The following is a 21,227-nucleotide window of genomic DNA, read 5'->3' as shown; positions in this document are numbered from 1 at the left end:
AGCATCTCTGGGAACTCCTTCAAGATTGTTGGAAGGCAAGAAGTCCCACTTATTAAACCTGACAGGGCACACCTGTGAAGTGAAAACCATTTCTGGTGACTACCTCTTGAAGCTCATCAAGAGAATGCCAAGAGTTTTGCAAAGCAGTCATCAAAGCAAAAGGTGGCTCCTTTGAAGAACCTAGAATATAAGACATATTTTCAGTTGTTTCACACTTTTTTGTTAAGTATATAATTCCACATGTGTTAATTCATAGTTTTGATGCCTTCAGTGTGAATGTACAATTTTCATAGTCATGAAAATACAGAAAAATCTTTAAATGAGGTGTGTCCAAACTTTTGGTCTGTACTGTATGTGTATAGGGTCAGTATGTATATATTCTGTACTGTATGTGTATAGGGTCAGTATGTATATATTCTGTACTGCATGTGTAGATTTATAAAGATAAGTGATATAGTGATCGTACACCTCGTACACACACCGCTCTGCTCCGTACACCTTGTACACGCGTGGCTCCGCTCCATACATCTCGTACACACGCGGCTCCGCTCCGTGCACCTAGTACATGTGCGGCTCCGATCCGTACACCTCGTACACTCGTGCCTCCGCTCCGTACATCTCGTACACACACGGATCTGCTCCGTACACCTCGTAAACACGCGGCTCCGCTCCGTACATCTCGTAAACACGCGGCTCCGCTCCGTACTCCTCGTACACACGCGGCTCCGCCCCGTACATCTCGTACACACGTGCGGCTCTGCTCCGTACACCTCGTACACATGCGGCTCCGCTCTGTACACCTCGTACACACGCGGCTCCACTCTGTACACCTCGTACACACTCGGCTCCGCTCCGTACACCTCGTACACGCGCGGCTCCGCTCCGTACACCTCATACACGCGTGGCTCCGTACACCTCGTACACGCGCGGCTCCGCTCCGTACGCCTCGTACACGCGCGGCTCCGCTCCGTACGCCTCGTACACGCGCGGCTCCGCTTCGTACACCTCGTACACGTGCGGCTCCGCTCCGTACGCCTCGTACACACACGGCTCCGCTCCGTACACCTCGTACACACGCGGCTCTGCTCCGTACACCTCGTACACGCGCGGCTCTGCTCCGTACACCTCGTACACACACGGCTCCGCTCCGTACACCTCGTAAACACACGGCTCTGCTCCGTACACCTCGTACACACGCGGCTCCGCTCCGTACACCTCGTAAACACACGGCTCTGCTCCGTACACCTCGTACACACGCGGCTCCGCTCCGTACACCTCGTACACGCGCGGCTCTGCTCCGTACACCTCGTACACACACGGCTCCGCTCCGTACACCTCGTAAACACGCGGCTCTGCTCCGTACACCTCGTACACACGCGGCTCCGCTCCGTACACCTCGTACACACGCGGCTCCGCTCCGTACACCTTGTACACACACGGCTCCGCTTCGTACACCTCGTACACACGCGGCTCTGCTCCGTACACCTCGTACACACGCGGCTCTGCTCCGTACACCTCGTACACACGCGGCTCTGCTCCGTACACCTCGTACACAGGCGGCTCTGCTACATCCACACTGTAAACCCCTCCTGACCCCACACATAAACTTCAGCTCATCCAGCACCATGACAACCAGCACAGCAGAGTCCTGCATCCACTGAGGCCCCTGATCATGTGACCCCTGACTCCTCCCCTCCTGTGACCTCATCACAGCTCCTGTGCGCACAGAGCAGCCATATATGTGGTGGCGGCTCTGCAGGTGGAGGTATGTGGAGACCCCATTACTGGGCGCAGGGGGCATTAACCCCTTCAGCACGGAGACTCTTTTGGGGTCTTGTGTTGCCCCTTTATAAGAATCATAAGGTCTTTGTTCTGTTTCCTGTAATAGATACATACGACCCAACTATGGAGACAGGAAGGGAGGAAACGTATTGTTCTCATAGTACAGGACCCCTTTACTGCCCCCCACAGTGTAATGCCCCATTATGCCCCTTATGCAGGATGTATGATGCCCCCACACAGTGTAATGCCCCCATTATGCCCCTTATACAGGATGTATGATGCCCCCACACAGTATAATGCCCCCATTATGCCCGTTATGCAGTTTGTATGATGCCCCCACACAGTGTAATGCCCCCATTATGCCCCTTATGCAGGATGTATGATGCCCCCACACAGTGTAATGCCCCTTATGCAGGATGTATGATGCCCCCACACAGTGTAATGTCCCCGTTATGTCCCTTATGCAGTATGTATGATGCCCCCCACACAGTGTAATGCCCCCATTATGCCCCTTATGCAGTGTGTATGATGCCCCCCACACAATATAATGTTCCCATAGTACCACCTGAGGTTTTACAGTTGGAATAATCCCTCTGGAGTTGGTTTTCCCTTTGCCTGCTCCCCTACATGTAGACCCTCGAGCATGTATACATGCATGTAGGGGAGCAGGCCTTACTAGATATCGAGGCTTTGTACAGTAATATACCGCATGAGGATGGTATCAGAGGAGTAAGACGTTTCTTGAAATCGAGATCAATAGAGTGTAGCAGACATAATGACTTCATGGAGGATCTTCTAAAATTCACTCTTACTCATAACTCCTTTGTTTTTGACAGGAAGTACTTCCACCAGCTCAGGGGTACTGCGATGGGTAGCCTCTGTGCCCCCTCATATGCTAACTTATCCCTGGACTGGTGGGAGGAATCCACAATATTCAGGGATGATGATAAGTGATGGCATCCATATATTGGGGTATGGTACAAATATCTTGATGACATTTTTATCACCTGGTCAGGGACGAGTGAACAATCTTTTGAATTTGTCGGGGAACTCAACATCAATAGAGTGGGCCTGAGATTTACATCTGAATTTATTATAATAATAATTTTTATTTTTATAGCGACAACATATTCCACAGCACTTTACAATTTTAGGGGGGACTTATACAGACAATACAGACTTTACAGAATAAGCATAACTCAGAAATTAAAAGGAGTGAGGGCCCTGCTCGCAAGCTTACAGTCTGTAAGGAAATAGGGGAGACACAAAAGGTAAAATGTTCATATATTGTATAATACAGCCTTAATATACTAAATAGGGTAAGTACATAACACCACATGAACTGGTCGCCAGCCAGTATGTGCCAGTATTTTTGAAGAAAATTTTAATATGGGCCAAACTGGGACAGTTAGATAAGTGTGTTGAGGTGATAGGCCAATCTAAAGAAATGGGTTTTTACGGCACGCTTAAAACTGTGAGTATTGGGAATTAATCAAATTGTCCTGGGTAATGCATTCCAAAGAATTGGTGCAGCATGCGAGAAAACTTGGAGACGGGAGTGAGAGGTTCAGATTATGGAAGATTTTAGTTTTAAGTCATTAGCAGAACAGAGGGCACGGGTAGGGTGATAGACTGACACGAGGGAGGTGATGTAGGGCGGTGCAGAATCGTCAAGAGCTTTGTGGGTAAGAGCAATAAGTTTATATTGAACTCTGTATTGGATGGGCAATCAGTGCAATGACTGGCACAGGGAAGAGGCATTGTTGTATCGGTTGGTGAGGAATATGACCCTGACTGCTGCGTTCAGGACGGATTGGAGAGGGGAATGTTTAGAAAGAGGGAGACCGATAAGTAAAGAGTTGCAATAGTCCAGACGAGAATGAATAAGAGCTACAGTAAGAGTTTTTACAGAGTCAAAGGTAAGAAAATTTCTGATTCTAGAGATGTTTTGGAGGTGTAGATGACACGAGCGAGCGATTTGATGTGAGGAGTGAAGGAAAGATCTGAATCAAGTATGACCCCAAGACAGCGGGCATTTTGCTGGCGAGTAATGATGGAGCCACAAACGGAGATGGCAATATTGGGCATAGGTAGGTTAGTGGAGGGAGGAAATACGAGTAGTTCAGTTTTTGACAGATTCAATTTTAGATAGTGTTAGAGACAGCGGAAAGACAATCACTGGTATTTTGTAATAATGCAGGGGTGATGTCCGAAGAAGAGGTGTATAATTGGGTGTCATCAGCATAGAGATGGTACTAAAAACCGAATCTGCTGATTGTTTGTCCAATAGGAGCGGAATATAAGGAGAAAAGAAGGGGGCCTAAGACTGATCATTGAGGAACCACGACAATAAGGGGAAGGGGAGAGGAAGAGGAGCCAGCAAAAGACACAGTGAAGGAGCAGGCAGAGAGGTAGATCCACAGTGTCGAATGCTGCAGAGAGATCCAGGAGAATCAGCAGGGAGTAGTGACCATTAGATTTGGCTGTTAGTAGATCATTAGACATTTTAGTGAGTGCAGTTTCAGTAGAATGTAAAGAGCGGAAACCAGATTGTAAAGGGTCAAGAAGGGAGTTATCTGAGAGATTGCAGATTAGACAGCAGTGGACCAGTCATTCCAGGAGTTTAGAGATAAAGGGAAGATTGGAAATAGGTCTGTAGTTAGCAGCACAGTTCTGGTCAAGGGATGTTTATTTAAGTAATGGATGTATGCTGGCGTGTTTAACCCCTTTATGACCCAGGGCATATTAGTACGTATCTGTGCCCTGGGCCTGATGCGTATTAATACACCCTGGCGATTTCGCCCACACACAAGCGGTGCGGGCGAGATCGCCACCGGGTGTCAGCTGATTGTTACAGCTGACACCCAGTGCTATGTGCAGGGAGCAGCCCCGCACCGCTCCCGGCACATTAACCTCCGAAATGCGATCGAAATCAATCGCAGCATTCCGGTGGCAAGAGGAGGTAAGCTCGATACTTACCTTGTCTGCCGGCGTCCAGCAGCATCGGAGTCCGGTCCCGGATGTTGCCATGGTGACCCGACGTCATCATGACAACATCTGGGACACCAGGAGGCAGGAAGTTGCTTTGGTCATGCACAGTGCACGACCAAAGTAACTTCTCCCTGTGCAGCGCTGACAGACTGCATGGCATAGGGAGCTGCTGCTCTCTATGCCATGCAGCCGATCAGGCTGCAAAAAGTGAAAATCCCATAGTGGGACAATGTGTAAAAGTAATAAAAATGTCAGAAAAAAATAAATTAAAAATAAATATATATATATATATATTGTACCCATAAAAAAATAATCTTATGAAAAAAAAAATAAACCAATAAAAGTACACATATTTGGTATCGCCGCGTCCGGAACGACCTGACCTATAAAACTGTCCTGCTAGTTAACCCTTTTAGTGAACACGATAAAAAAAAAGCAAAAAAACGAAACATAAAACCATGCTTTATCATCATACCGCCAAACAAAAAATGGAATAAAACGCGATCAAAAAGACAAATGTAAATGACTGTCGGCCGAAATATGGAAAAATTATAGCTCTCAAAATATGGCGATGTAAAAACTAGTCTGCAAAAAAATGTGTCTTTTAAGTGTGTGACAGCTGTCAATCATAAAAACCCGTTATGAATCTGGCATCACTGTAATTGCACCGACCCGAATAATAAAGTCGTCTAATCACTTATACCGCACGAGGAACGGTGTAAAAAATAAACTTTAGGGTTAGGGTTGTGCTAGGGTTAGGGTTGGGGTTGGGCTAGGGTTGGGGTTGGGCTAGGGTTAGGCTAGAGTTAGGGTTGGGCTAAGGTTAGGGTTAGGGTTGGGGCTGGGATTTTTTCAGAAGTAGAAAAAAAAAATGACGATAAGGTGACTAATGTTGAACGCAAGTGCTCGCTACTTGAGTTTGCATCGGGTGCTCGGGTGACATGCTCGAGTCTCCGTCCCAAATGTTTTGCAGCTGTTATACAGCCAAAAAAACCTTGCGGGGATTGCCATGCACCAGCGATCCCCGCATGTTTTTTTTTGGTGTCTAATAACCGTGAAGCATGCGGGGCGGGGACACGAGCATGTCACTCGAGCACCCGCGATACATGGTGCATATCTGAGCACCCGATGCAAACTCAAATAGCGAGCACTTGCACTCAAGACTAATGACAACTTATTAATATGATGACCTAATGTTATCAAATTCTGTGTCGTACCTCTGGGTTCAAAATGTTCACTATACCCCTTGATAAAATCCTTGAGGTGTGTAGTTTCCAAAATGGGGTCACTTGTGGGGGGTTTCCACTACTTAGGCACATCAGGGGCTCTCCAAACGCAACATGGCATCCGCTCTCGATTCCAGACAATTTTGCATTCAAAAAGTCACACAGTGCTCCTTCCCTTCTGAACTCTGCCGTGCGCCCAAACACTGTATTTTCCCCACATATGGGGTATTGGCTTACTCAGGAAAAATTGCACAACAGTTTTTGGGGTCCATTTTCCCCTCTTACCCTTGTGAAAATAAAAAAATTGGGGCTAAAACATAATTTTTGTGGTAAAAGTTAGATTTTTTTATTTTCACGGCTCCATGTTATAAACTTCTGTAAAACACTTTGGGGTTCAGGATGCTCACCACACATCTAGATAAGTTCCCTGAGGGGTCTAGTTTCCAAAATGGTGTCACTTGTGGGGGGTTTCCACTGTTTAGGCACATCAGGGGCTCTCCAAACACAACATGGTGTCTGCTAATTATTCAAGCAAATTTTACATTCAAAAAGTCAAATAGCGCTCCTTCCCTTCTGAACCCTGCCGCGCATCCAAACAGTGGTTTTCCCGCACATATGGAGTATCGGCTTACTCAGGAGAAATTGCACAACAAATTGCATAGTGCAATTTCTCCTGTTACCCTTATGAAAATGCAAAATTGGGAGCTGAAAAACATTTTTGCTGAAAAAATGTGAACATTTTATTTTTACGGTTCAATGTTATAAACTTCTGTGAAGCACCTGGGTGTTCAAGTTGCTCACCACACATCTAGATAGGTTCCCTAAGGGGTATAGTTTCCAAAATGGGTTCACTTGTGGGGGGTTTCCACTGTTTAGGCACATCAGGAGCTCTCCAAACGTAACATGGTGTCCGCTAATTATTCAAGCAAATTTTACATTCAAAAAGTCAAATGGCGCTCCTTCCCTTCCGAGCCCTGCTGTGTTCTCAAACAGTGTTTTTTCCTCACTTATGGGGTATCTGCGTGCTCAGAGGAAATTTCACCACAAATTTTGGGGTCCATTTTTTTCTGTTACCCCTGCGAAAACAAAAAAATTTGGGTCTAAAGTAACATTTTTGTGAAAAAAGTTAAATGTTAATTTTTTTCTTCCACATTCCAAAAATTCCTGTGAAGAACCTGAAGGGTTTTTAAACTTCTTGAATGTGGTTTTGAGCACCTTGAGGGGTGCAGTTTTTAGAATGGTGTCACTCTTGGGTATTTTCTGTCATAAAAGCCCTTCAAAGTCACTTCAAATGTGATGTGGTCCCTAAAAAAAATGGTTTTGTAAATTTTGTTGTAAAAATGAGAAATCGCTGGTCAACTTTTAACCCTTATAGCTCCTTACTAGAAAAAAAATTTGGTTCCAAAATTGCGCTGATGTAAAGTAGACATGTGGGAAATTTTATTTATTAACTATTTTGTGTAACATATCCCTCTGATTTAAGGGCATAAAAATTAAAATTTTGAAAACTAGTTAGGTGAGTGGTGGCAGCTGGAGAAAGGTACTGAAGGAGATGTGAAGGAATAGGGTCACTGGTGCAGGTGGTAGAGCGAGAGGAAGCAAGGAGCCTTGTCACTTCTTCTTCCGTTACTGTTTCGAAGTCAGAAAATGAGCAAGATACAATGTGGGACGGAGGAGCATGCATAACATGTGGGGATTGAGAAAAAAATTTCCTGTCGGATATGGTCAATTTTTTCTTTGAAATAATTGGCGAGATCGTCAGTGCTGAGGTCGGTGGTTGGGGCCTGTGCTTATTGATTAAGGAGAGAGTGAAAAGTGTCAAACAGGTGTTTAGGATTATTGGACCATGAGATGATTAGGTTGTCAAAGTAGGTTTGTTTGGATAGGTGAAGGGCGGCTTTATAGGTTTTAAGCATAAATTTATAATGGAGGAAATCTTCGGCCAGACAAGATTTTGTCCACAGCCGTTCGGCACACCTGGAGCACCACTGGAAAAAATGTGCTTGCAGCGTGTTCCAGGGTTGTCGCCGTCTGTGCCGAGTTGTTCTCTGTGTAGGAGGTGTGCCTTCATCCAGGGCGCATTGCAATGTTTCGTTATAATGCTTCAGTGCAGAGTCAGGGCATGAGAGGGAGGAGATTGGGGCCAATGATCATTGCAACGTTTTCATAAATTTCTGGGTGTTAATGGCATGTATATTTCTATAAGTGTGGAAAGTAGGGGTGTCTTGAGCAGGGTGACAGTTCTTGACAGAGAATGAGAGAAGGTTGTGATCAGAGAGTGGAAGAGGAGAGTTAGTAATGTCATGTATTGAACAGAGCTGGGCGAAGATCAGGTCAAAGAGTATTTCCATCTTTATGTGTAGGAGAATTAGTAAGCTGTGAAAGGCCGAAGGAGGAAGTTAGCGATAAAAGATGAGCGGCAGATAGGGAGAGGGAATCGCTAATTGGGATGTTAAAGTCTCCCATGATGGGGGTGGGGATGTCATAGGATAGAAAGTTTGGAAGTTAAGTGGCAAAGTGATCCACAAACTGACGGGAGGGGGCCGGAGGGCGATACACAACCGCCACTGGCAGGGAGAAGGGCCGGTAGAGTCTGACTGTGTGGACCTCAAAAGAAGGGATGAAAAGTGAGGGTACTGGGGGATAACCTGAAAAGTACATTTTGTTTAAAGGAGCAGACCAACACCAATTATTACCAGTTGCCTTTCCTGTATGTACTGATCAAGAAGGATTGTAATGGGACCATAGGGACACTCATCTACCATAAACCTTCAAGCACTAATAAACTATTGAAGTGGGATAACCACCACCCCCACCCCCATCCCCATAAAAAGAGGAAAACCCAAGGGCCAAATTTTACGGTTGAGAAGGTACTGCTAGAATGTCACAGATTTTAATATACAGGCAATAGACCTGAACACCAGATTAAGGGATGAAGGGTACTCATGGTACAGTTTAGATTCCGCACCATCGTTTGCAGAAAAATGGTCTTATCCATCAGCTTATCTTTTTCTCATTCAGATCTCTAAAATACCGGATCCTCTCAGTGAAAGTCGTCTATATAAGAACATTTTCCTGATTTATCCAGGAAAATGATGGACAAGATGGTGGAGAGGATATTACACCTCACCCTAGAGATCCTTTTCCGGCTTACTGGAGAGGTGAGAGATTCTGATGACATCACATTACATCATTCTTATCTATGGGAATAACAGATGGACAGAACTGGAGAGGTGAGGACTCTGGAAATGTCTGTAGTGAGATTTATTAATGTGTCTCTCCATAACCAGAGATTAATCACGAGGCCTCCACCTCACCCCCTGATACATGAGGACATCAATGACCAGAAGATCCTAGAACTCGCCTACAAGATGATTGAGCTGCTGACTGGAGAGGTGACACTGCTGGGAAATTATACAGTAATGATATGAAGGGATTGGCGGGATGACGGTATCATTGTATGTGTCAGGTTCCTATAAGGTGTCAGGATGTCGCTGTCTATTTCTCCATGGAGGAGTGGTAGTATTTAGAAGGACACAAAGATCTGTACAAGGACGTCATGATGGAGGTTCCCCAGCCCCTCACATCACCAGGTAATAGACAGGACTAAATGCACACGTCCTATAATCTGTATGTAAAGAATGAATTCAGTCCCTGTATGTGTTTCCTCCAGATCTATCCAGTAAGAGGACAACACCAGAGAGATGTCCCCGTCTTCTTCTTCCACAGGACTGTAAAGAAGAAGATCCCAATGTTCCTCAGGATCATCAGGTAGATGGAGAGAAGGTGTCATGAGATTTCCCCTATGATGTGTGGACGGCTGTAAAGGTCATGTCTTCAGTTCTGTTTTATCCACCATTATTATGTTTTATACTTGTGTAATGAGAACGGTGGAGATGACAGGATTAGAGCTGATCATAGATGGGACTTCTCCATCTGTCTGTGACTTTTACAATATTTGTTTCAGGGTGAAGATCTGACCCATATTAATACTACAGAGACATATGTGAGGGGTGATGAGCGGTGTAAAGAGGAGATTCCTACATATGACTACCCAGGTGAGTAGTAACCACTAAATGCAGAGAAGTCACAGATTCTTCTCAGTCCCCATCTGTGGCTGCTTTATCGGTTGTGTAGTCCGGCCATATCACAATCGTGTGATCACCATTTTGCCGCTAGACCACAACATTCTCCTCCGTCTGAAAATATTCAAATTTCTTTGTGTAATTGTGAAAGCCCTTTTCTATAGACCTTACAACCTGGAGGATCCACCAACCCCCTGGGATTAGGAGATGCTGACCGTTACCTGCTCAGATCTGCAAACTATAAAGACAAATGATCGCGTATGTAGAATGTGCTGACAAGTTAGAAAATCACTTGAAGAAAAATATTATGATGGGCCTGTAAGAGAAAGCGGAGGGTAATGATGCTGTTGGCTTCCTAGATCCCTGATATCTTATTGGATGAATCTACCTTCTCTCCCTTCTGTGCTGCTGAATGTGCCCATATGGTCCCTACAAGACCAGGTCCAGTCTTTCTGACCAAAGATCACTTTTATTATCGACATTAAATGTGCGGTGAGGGCCAAGTGTGAATTTCTGTACAATAACAGCAGAGTTTCCCTTTATCCTGACTTTTCAATTTCTTTTAAAACCAACTAACTTCAAACAGGATTGTGATAAACTATACAGAAAACATTACACCTGTGCCATGATATATCTCTAAGCTGTGCGTGGCTGATGGCTGTAATATACATTTATTCACGCCTGCAGGAGATGTGTTGGCATGGCTCGAGCCCTGGTTTCATGGATTCACTCCACGTCATAAATTCCATTATGTTTTCAATCCTAAGGAATTCAGATCACTGCACAATCTCTCCTGAAATGGGGAGCACTAATACTTTCTCTACTCTTCTGGTCAGGACTCATAGTTGCTCCAATGGTCCACCATAAATGAGTGCAAGTCCAGTTTAGTGTTGGATTTCTCCCTTCATACATACGTTGTTGTTGGGGATGTTACATGTTTTTATATTCTTTCTTTTTTTTACAAGTTCATTCTGTATGATAGTTTCATTCTGGTGGGATCGGCCGGCCTCACTTATGTGACTCTATAACTCCCTGGTCGTCTTTCAAAAAGATCTCCATTATCTCTTCCAAATGCCCGAGATCTAAATTTAAGACGCCTCATCTCTGCAGTATTATATAAAAGTTCACTTTAAATGTCTAATATTTCTTCTTGACACTCATCTGACAGAAAATATTGTCCCTTACGATAGTTTAGATTGTAGTTACTCATTTTTCCCTGATGAAGACTGTTCAGTTTGATCATTTCAGTAGATGTTTTATTGTCTGTAGTCACAGTTTTTGACTTCAGTAATCCTCTGATTTAACCCCTTCCTGCAGCCAGTATTATGTTTCTAATCAGACCCATTTTTCAAATCTGACGTGTGTCACTTTATGTGGTGATAACTTTGGAATTCTTCACAAAGGATAATAGAAAACAAATGGACCTTACAAATTATTTTCCAACTTCTCTTGAATCTGACAATCCCCTATATACGGTTGTACACTACTATCTGGGCACATGGCAGGTTAAGAAGGGAAGAAGCGCCATTAAGCTATTAGGAATGCAGATTTTGCTGGAATAGTTTGCAGACACAATGTATTGGGGGAGCTGGTCTTGGTCACCTGGAAGCTCAAAAGATGGTTACCACGAACAGGCTTGTCACTATCTACCTTTTTTACAGATTTCACAAATTACTTTGCTCATCGCCGTTTAACCCCTCTACATGGATCTGAACTTACACAGAGACCCCTAGGCTTGGGCCACGGTGTTACCTGCTATTCTGTGGAGTGAGATGGGAAGAAGAACAGTCAGGTAGCCGGGTCAGAGCCAGGAGAGCAGAGAAAGTACAAAATCAGAAGACATAAGAGTAGTCAGTAAACGGGCCGGGGCCACAACAGGAAACAAATACACAAGCCGGGAGCTGAGCACAGATGACTGAACCAGAGGAGAACAAGGCTGGATCTGGCAGCTTCCGGCAATATGCTTCCAGCTTTAGTAGGGTGCGGTGCTCTCCAAATGGCTGAAGCAGGGAGCAGATTACTCCAGCTGGACAGCACGCACACCCATACTGACACCCTGGATGGTACTACTGGTCCCAGGCTCCCTAATCTTAGTGGCTGGACAGAACCTGCGCCTTTTACTCCATATTTGGGAGGCAGAATGAACAAACAGTTGAACACCACGCTCCACTGGTTCATCCTATGAGATTTTCTATTAGATGGTCATTGTCCTGGTGAATAAGTGAATTGTTTAATATAACTTGCCTTTTTTACAGTCAGTTTAAGTAAAAATGTTCAAATATATAAAATTCAAGGATTTTTTATTAAAAAATAATAATTGGTTTTCTTCTTGGCAGATGTCCGTACCAGGAGATCAGAGGGACAGCTGACACCTTCAATTTTCAAATCAGATAATTTTGAGATCTCACAGGATACAATTGAAATGAATGACATTACTCCAGATATACCATCATCCCTTCACAGCAGACCTCAATCATCTGATCCTATGAAACAGGTCCTGTCTTCTCATTCATTACCGACTACTAAGGAAAATCAAAGTCACAAAATAAGCATTAAAAAACAAACTGCTCCTAATGCAAAGAAGCCATTTTCACATTCAGGATATGGAAATAGTTTTCCTCTCAAAAAGTCTTTTCTTAAAAATCAAAAAATTCACACAGCAGAGAAAAGATTTTCTTGCTCCAAGTGTGGGAGATGTTTTAATCAGAAATCAAGTCTTGTTAGGCACCAGATAACTCACACAGGAGAGAAGCCATTTTCCTGTTCAGAATGTGGGAAATGTTTTACAGAGAAATCAACTCTTATCAAACATCAGAGAACTCACACAGGGGAGAAGCCTTTTCCATGTTCAGAATGTAGAAAATGTTTTAACCAAAAATCATATCTTAATATACATCAGAGAACTCACACAGTGGAGAAGCCATTTTCATGTGCAGAATCTGGGAAATGTTTTGCAAAGAAATCAAATCTTTTCCAACATCAGAGAACTCACACAGGGGAGAAGCCTTTTCCATGTTCAGAATGTGGAAAATGTTTTACAGAGAAATCAACTCTTATCAACCATCAGAGAACTCACACAGGAGAGAAGCCATTTTCATGTTCAGAATGTGGGAAATATTTTACTGTGAAATCAAATCTTATCAAACATCAGAAAACTCACACAGGGGAGAAGCCTTTTCCATGTTCAGAATGTGGAAAATGTTTTAACCAGAAATCTAGTTTTCTTAAGCACCAGAGAACCCACACGGGGGCAAAGGCTTTTTCATGTTCAGATTGTGGGAAATGTTTTGTACAGAAAGCGCATTTTGATAACCACCAGAGAACCCACACAGGGAAGAATGCCGCAGCTACGCCCAACTAGTCTCTGTACAGACAAGAAAGACCCTAGCTGCACAACTAGAAACGCCACCACAGACCTAACTCCCTAATAAGTCGTTGAGGAGTTTCTCATACCTCCTTAGGAATCAGAGGGGAGGCTGCAACACATTGTCAACAAGGGGAAAGGAAAGTATGAAGTAAAATACGAAGACCCTGAATGAGAAACAAAAACTCATTAATATAGGGCAAAGAAGGCAAGCTAAGGAGAACCAAAAATAAAAGGAACAAGTATAATCTCCCAGAAACCTAACATTGTTTGAATGAAAAGGTACTGGGAGGGAAAGCAAACTGACCGGGAGGATAGTTTCACCTTTGTGGTGAAACTTACAAAATTCATCCTCACCAACTGTATATGTAAAACCCGTCCATTTATAATGACCACGGACAAGATAAAGATTCCCAACTCACATCAGGACCACAAGATCCCAGGTACTTTCAGCTGCATCACAATGAACTTAATTATATGTTCCAAATGTCCAACTGGGGGTCTGTATGTAGGGGAGACAGGGCAAAAACTAAAAACAAGGATGAATTCTTATCGCCACACAAAAAAAGAAAAGAAAGAATAGACCTACTTGTGTCCACACATATTTACGGCCACAACTGCTTATCCCTTTCCCATACTGATAGTTCTGCTTCACGTCACTTGTCTTATTTATTGCACTATTCCTGTGCCCTGTTGTGCATAAATATGTGACTCTTCAGATTTTTGTGTTATACTATATCTGATGAAGGACCTGAGTAGTCTCGAAAGCTTACTGACTAATGGCTAACTGAAAAGATGGTATCAACCACTGAGGACTTGCAAATTTTAATATTTTTCTCCATACAGCAATTTTAAGATCTCTCCACAGGTGTTCAATGGGATTTAGATACGGATTCATTGCTGGTCAGAACTGTCCAGAACTTTGTTTCCATCCATTTTCTGGGTGCTTCTTGAATTATGTTTGGGGTCATTGTCATGCTGAAAGACCCATGACCTAGGACGCAAACCCAGCTTTCTGACACTAGGCACTACATTGTGCCCCAAAATCCTTTGCTAATCTTCAGATTTCATGATGCCTTGCACACAGTTAAGGTACCTAGTGCCAGAGGCAGCAAAACAACCCAAAACATCTTTGAAGGGCCACCATATTTGACTGTATGTGTTGTAAATTTATTGATTATGTTGCGCACCTTGGACAGAGGAACATCCGGATCTCTAAAGATGAACTTATAACCTTGAAATTATTGATATTTTTCAACAATTTTGGTTTTCAAGTCCTCAGACTCATGCGAAGATTGAATCAACTTCTCCCTTTTTTATCTGGTTTTAGTTGTGATTTTCATATTGCCCACACCTACTATTTGCGACAATTGTGTTTTAACAAGCTTCACATGATTGAAACAAAGTTGTTTACCCACAATTTTGGCAAGGTGTCAACAATTTTGTCCAACCTATTTTATGTGGTTTTGTGTGAAATTATGTTCAAGTTGCCTTTTTTTTCTGTGTTTTCTTGTGTTGTTCCAATACACACAAAGGAAATAAGCGTGTATAACAAAACATGTAATTGCAATAATTTTCTGGGAGAATTACTTCATTTTCTGGAACAATTTCAAGGGATCCAACACTTTTCACCATGACTTGTTTTTGTTGCCTTTTTAATTTGTTGCAGCATATCATCCTTTTCATGTTCAGCTACAGTGGTGGCCAAAAGTATTGGCACCCCTGCAATTCTGTCAGATAATACTCAGTTTCTTCCTGAAAATGATTGCAATCACATTCTTTGGTCTTATTATCTTCATTTAATTTGCTTGCAAGGAAAAAACACAAAAGAGAATGAAGCAAAAATGAAATCATTGATCATTTCACACAAAACTCCAAAAATGGGCCAGACAAAAGTATTGGCACCCTCAGCCTAATACTTGGTTGCACAACCTTTAGCTAAAATAACTGCGAACAACCGCTTCCGGTAACCATCAATGAGTTTCTTACAATGCTCTGCTGGAATTGTAGACCATTCTTCTTTGGCAAACTGCTCCAGGTCCCTGATATTTGAAGGGTGCCTTCTCCAAACTGCCATTTTGAGATCTCTCCACAGGTGTTCTATGGGATTCAGGTCTGGACTCATTGCTGGCCATCTTAGAAGTCTCCAGTGCTTTCTCTCAAACCATTTTATAGTGCTTTTGGAAGTGTGTTTTGGGTCATTGTCCTGCTAGAAGACCCATGACCTCTGAGGGAGACCCAGCTTTCTCACACTGGCCCCTACATTATGCTGCAAAATTTGTTGGTAGTCTTCAGACTTCATAATGCCATGCACATGGTCAAGCAGTCCAGTGCCAGAGGCAGCAAAGCAACCCCAAAACATCAGGGAACCTCCGCCATGTTTGACTGTAGGGACCGTGTTCTTTTCTTTGAATGCCTCTTTTTTTTTCCTTTACACTCTATGTTGATGCTTTTTCCCAAAAAGCTCGACTTTTGTCTCATCTGACCATAGAACATTCTTCCAAAACGTTTTAGGCTTTCTCAGGTAAGTTTTGGCAAACTCCAGCCTGGCTTTCTTATGTCTCGGGGTAAGAAGTGGGGTCTTCCTGGGTATCCTACCATACAGTCTCCCTTTTCATTCAGACGCCGACGGATAGTACGGGTTGACACTGTTGTACCCTCGGACTGCAGGGCAGCTTGAACTTGTTTGGATGTTAGTCGAGGTTCTTTATCCACCATCCGCACAATCTTGCGTTGAAATCTCTCGTCAATTTTTCTTTTCCATCCACATCTAGGGAGGTTAAATACTTGAAGAAAGAAATACGACCATATCAACCCAAAATAATAATAAAATTTAACTTTTATTCATAAATAGTATAAAAAGTTACTTCATAATCAATATAGGGCACAGTACAAGAATACATAAAAACACATATCATGTATGATGACCATCTCATTGAAGGGACGATCCAGTCCACATGTAATAGGCTCCGAGGCACCACAGCAAAAAAGCATATATATAGTCCTTCATATAACAGACCAATAAAGAGGATTATCAAATGACCACAGTTCATAACCTATACTGTCAGGGTGCCATATACCTAGGCTAAGATATACCTTCATCATATCAAATGCCACATAAGGGACACTAGTAATAGCCACTATAGCACCATTATAATCGAGGTATAACAGCTAGAATGGTTCAGTTAATAGAGTTATGTTGACAGGGTGTATACCAAGCGAGTATAAAGATAGGTGAGTAAAAAACAAGTGCTGCGTTATGTAGGGGAGAATTACCTGGGCCACAAGCTGTGATGTCAGGGCACCCTCACGTGGACCGCTCGTCCACCCCAACGCACGTTTCGGCGTTTGCCTTCTTCAGGGGGTGTCAACTTCCTCTAGGGGCGTGTATATTTAAATGTGTTGGCCAATCGAGTGAAGGGGGTGGACCCGCAGTAATGCGCGCAGCGTCCCCGCTACCAAGCAACCGGTGGCGCGGGCGTCATGCAAGGGATCACGTGATGGTCACATGGACCCAAGCGATACAGGTCCTTGCATAGAGACGCCAGGCGGCACGGGGTACTCAGAAAGCGGCGACGCTCGCGCGTAAGGTCCTTAAACCTCCCATAGTCAGGAACCATAGCAAGAGGTATAAGCTCAATTAAATGACATATATACTTCCACTACCACCACATAGATATATAGGTAGATCGTATAATAGAGACAGTATCCCAACCAAATGAATTAACAATATGGCAATCTGCATACAATATATCATCACATCAAGTAGTATATATAACAATATGACAAAATGCCTATACAGATCATGTTCAATCCCATATATATATAGAGAGAGGAATGTGGAAAAATCATATTGTCCTAGCATTAATATATAGTAGGTGGAATATCAAAAGATAACATCCTATATATCACCATGATTAAATCAAGGGGGACAATATCTAATGTAGGGGTAGCGAACTTCTCAGATATAACTTCCATTTAAACCAATTAACATATAAGGATCTTCAAACGCGAAAGGAAGATCCACAATATATATACACTGCAGTAGTCGTTCCCGGATGAAATAGATTATTCAGTATATTCTTATTCACATATTCATCCATATGATATCAGCCATAATGAAGAGACAACACGCCAGAGGAAGTAAACTGCAAACGGATGATGAAGAATACTAAAAATAATAATAAAAAAATGTTAAAATCATAAAAACCACAACAAAATATGTGACAGGGGAGAGATTAAAGAAAGGGAGCGAAGCTGAGATTCTCATTCAGTCCATTGGGATGTACAGTATTTAATCGCCAAATCCATCTAGATTCGAGCTGAGCCAAGCGTTGGCTCAGTTTACCTCCACGAATACCAACTCTTAACGCATCTATCCCACGAACCCTCAGGAGGGAGCTATCGCAGTCATGATGGAGTTTAAAATGTTTAGGTATAGTCCTGAGTGTGGAGGGATCCGCGCAGTCGATCGCCGCCAATATCCCCAATACATGTTCTCTTATTCTCACTTTGAGTTGGCGCGTTGTTAGGCCAACATAAATAAGCCCACAGGGGCAAGTAGCATAATAAATAACAAAGCGTGAGATACATGTAATGCGGCTCCTTATTTCATAGGTTTTCGTGCCAGCTGCATTGGAGAAAATATTGGTTCTATCCATATTGGGGCAAGCGACGCATCGACCGCACGGAAAACTACCACATTCAGGACCCGATGCACCAAAAATTGTAGACATGCCAGACACAGTTTGGTAGTGACTATGTACAAGATAGTCACGGAGATTCTTGGAGCGGCGTACAGTAATGGGTGAGCGATCAGGAAGGATTTTTGACAATACCGGATCTATCAGGAGGATGGGCCAAGCTTGAGTCAAGCATTTCCTCATCCGTCCGAATTGTCCATGGTAGTTTGTTATAAATCTAGGTTTGTCATTGATCTTAGGATTTCTTTGCAAATAAAGCAAATCGTACCTATTCGAATATTTAGCGCGATAGTACGCTCTTTTAACCACCCGTTTACTGTAGCCCCTCTCATAGAATCTCTTCTTCATGTCCTTGGACTGTCTAACAAAATCTTCATCACTGGAACAAAGTCTGCGGAGACCCAGAAATTGCCCAGTGGGTACAGATCGAACCATCCACGGGGGATGGGAGGACGATGCGTGGAGCAACATATTCTTGGAGGTATACTTTCTATAGATGTTTGTTTGTATCAAATTATTATGATCCCTTGTAAGGGTAACATCAAGAAAGTTCACTGTGTCAATATCCCAATTGAAAGTAATATAGATATTCATCTCATTAGTGTTGAGGAGTTGCACAAATGTTTGCAAGTCCTCAACCGAACCCTGCCAGATCAGCAGGATATCGTCAATGTAGCGCGTCCAAAAAGGGACGCGATCCATTGACGCCCGCCGATCCGGCAGGGAGAGGCCCTTCTCCCACAGCCCCAGGAACAAATTAGCATAGGCCGGCGCAAAAGATGCACCCATTGCAGTACCCTGGAGCTGTAGGTAGAAGGACCCCTTAAAAGTGAAAAAGTTGTGGGTAAGGGAAAATTCCAAGAGGCACATCACCAAGTCGACAATATCTCTCGGTAGATTAGAGGTATTGAGGAAAAAAGCGCAAGCTCTTAGACCATCCACATGCTTGATATTAGTATAAAGTGATTCCACATCACCCGTCACAAGAATCATTTCTGGGTCCAAATACAATCCATCAACTTTCTTAAGTAGATCACATGTATCTAAAAGAAATTCTTTATTGGTCTGTTATATGAAGGACTATATATATGCTTTTTTGCTGTGGTGCCTCGGACCCTATTACATGTGGACTGGATCGTCCCTTCAGTGAGATGGTCATCATACATGATATGTGTTTTTCTGTATTCTTGTACTGTGCCCTATATTGATTATGAAGTAACTTTTTATACTATTTATGAATATAAGTTAAATTTTATTATTATTTTGGGTTGATATGGTCGTATTTATTTCTTCAAGTATTTATCTATGTCGAACGACTTAACCTATATTCCTACCATTAGGTGCTAGCCATTGAGCAGTATATATATTATCTTTAATATTCACCAATTGAGAAACTTATATTGGATCTAGGGAGGTTAGCCACAGTGCCATGGGCTTTAAACTTCTTGATGACACTGCGCTTGGAAGACACAGGAACATTCAGGTCTTTGGAGATGGACTTGTAGCGTTGAGATTGCTCATGCTTCCTCACAATTTGGTTTCTCAAGTCCTCAGACAGTTCTTTGGTCTTCTTTCTTTTCTCCATGCTCAATGTGGTACACACAAGGACACAGGACAGACGTTGAGTCAACTTTAATCCATGTTAACTGGCTGCAAGTGTGATTTAGTTATTGCCAACACCTGTTAGGTGCCACAGGTAAGTTACAGGTGCTGTTAATTACACGAATTAGAGAAGCATCACATGATTTTTCAAACAGTGCCAATACTTTTGTCCACCCCCTTTTTTAGGTTTGGTGTGGAATTATATCCAATTTGGCTTTAGGACAATTCTTTTTGTGTTTTTTCATTGAAGACAAATTAAATGAAGATAATAATACCAAAGAATTTGTGATTTCAATCATTTTCAGGAAGAAACTGAGTATTATCTGACAGAATTGCAGGGGTGCCAATACTTTTGGCCACCACTGTATATTAGGAAGCTTGTAGCAAAGTCCAATTAGCAGCTTTCCATTATTGCCATTTCCATGTACATCTACCCATACTGGTTTTAAAATGCAGAGGGCCAAAATGAAAAACTTGGACAAAGTTGTGGACCAACCAGTATACAGAATAATGGGCCCCACATAGTCCTCCATACAGAATAATGGGCCCCACATAGTCCTGCATACAGTATGATTGGCCTCACATAACTTTCCATACAGTATAATGGGCCCCACATAACTTTCCATACAGTATAATGGGCCCAACATAACTTTCCATACAGTACAATGAGCCCCACATAGCTTTCCATACAGTATAATGGGCCTCACATAGTCCTCCATGCAAAATAATGGCCCCACATAGGTGTGGTGGTTCTGGTGTCGTGGGTCAAATATAATCACCAAGAGTTGGGCATGTGTGCAGTACATTGTCGAAGCTCCCCCCCATATCGTCATTGAGCTTGAGGTCTTAAGTTGGTTTTAACGAAAATACCCCTCTACCTATTTTTCTTTCCTATCCATTTCAATGTAGTCTAACCCTCTGTTTGTCACCCAGTCATGGCTTTCACCCAGCCAGCTTTCTGTAATGCCCACCACGTCGTAATCTGTGGCTGACCTAAGAGACTCTGATTCATTCATTTTGTTTTCAAGACTTCTTGCATTTGCCTGCAGACATTTAATACTATTAACACATTTATTACTGCTACTCGCCTCCTTACTTTCCTTGAATGTCTCACTCTCTGTCTACTCTACCCCCTTATTTGCACAGCTACCTTCCCTCCCCCCAGATCCTAGGTTGAAAGCTCCTCCATCCATCTGACCATTTTTTCCCCCAGCACATCTGCATTCTCCCCATTGAGGTGCAGCCTGTCCCTATCGTAAAGCCTGTAGCCGACAGAGAAGTCAGCTCAGTTCTCCATGAACCTAAGCTCTTTCTTCCTGACAATTATCTCAAGTTCCCGCTGACTTTTTAGTGACGTAGTGGAATCAGCAGTATTTCTGAAGACACCACCTGTACTTCAGCTTCTCTCCTAATTCCCTGTAATCATTTTTAAAGACCTTTCACCTCCCTCTAACTTTGTCATTGGTACCAATGT

The 21,227-nt window shown here is 43.0% G+C and overlaps 2 protein-coding genes across 2 annotated transcripts; both read left to right on the top strand.

Moving 5' to 3' along the window:
* Positions 1-1,700: 1,700 nt before the first annotated feature.
* Positions 1,701-9,586, top strand: LOC141207929 (gastrula zinc finger protein XlCGF53.1-like). The gene is made up of 4 exons (XM_073664499.1): positions 1,701-1,765; positions 9,021-9,160; positions 9,290-9,394; positions 9,469-9,586. The coding sequence occupies exons 2-4, from the start codon at positions 9,092-9,094 to the stop codon at positions 9,520-9,522; spliced, it is 228 nt and encodes a 75-aa protein (XP_073520600.1). The 5' UTR covers positions 1,701-1,765; positions 9,021-9,091; the 3' UTR covers positions 9,523-9,586.
* Positions 9,587-9,662: 76 nt separating this feature from the next.
* LOC141207927 (uncharacterized) lies at positions 9,663-14,659 on the top strand. Its single transcript, XM_073664497.1, has 3 exons — positions 9,663-9,770; positions 9,967-10,057; positions 12,421-14,659. The coding sequence occupies exon 3, from the start codon at positions 12,507-12,509 to the stop codon at positions 13,443-13,445; it is 939 nt and encodes a 312-aa protein (XP_073520598.1). The 5' UTR covers positions 9,663-9,770; positions 9,967-10,057; positions 12,421-12,506; the 3' UTR covers positions 13,446-14,659.
* Positions 14,660-21,227: the final 6,568 nt, after the last annotated feature.

The sequence above is a fragment of the Phyllobates terribilis genome, unplaced genomic scaffold (genome assembly GCF_046119375.1).
Source record: "Phyllobates terribilis strain yellow unplaced genomic scaffold, ASM4611937v1 Scaffold_167__1_contigs__length_4167997, whole genome shotgun sequence".
In the NCBI taxonomy this organism is placed as follows: domain Eukaryota; kingdom Metazoa; phylum Chordata; class Amphibia; order Anura; family Dendrobatidae; genus Phyllobates; species Phyllobates terribilis.
Note: the sequence above shows the minus strand (reverse complement) of the source record. Positions and strands in the feature narration are given on the sequence as shown.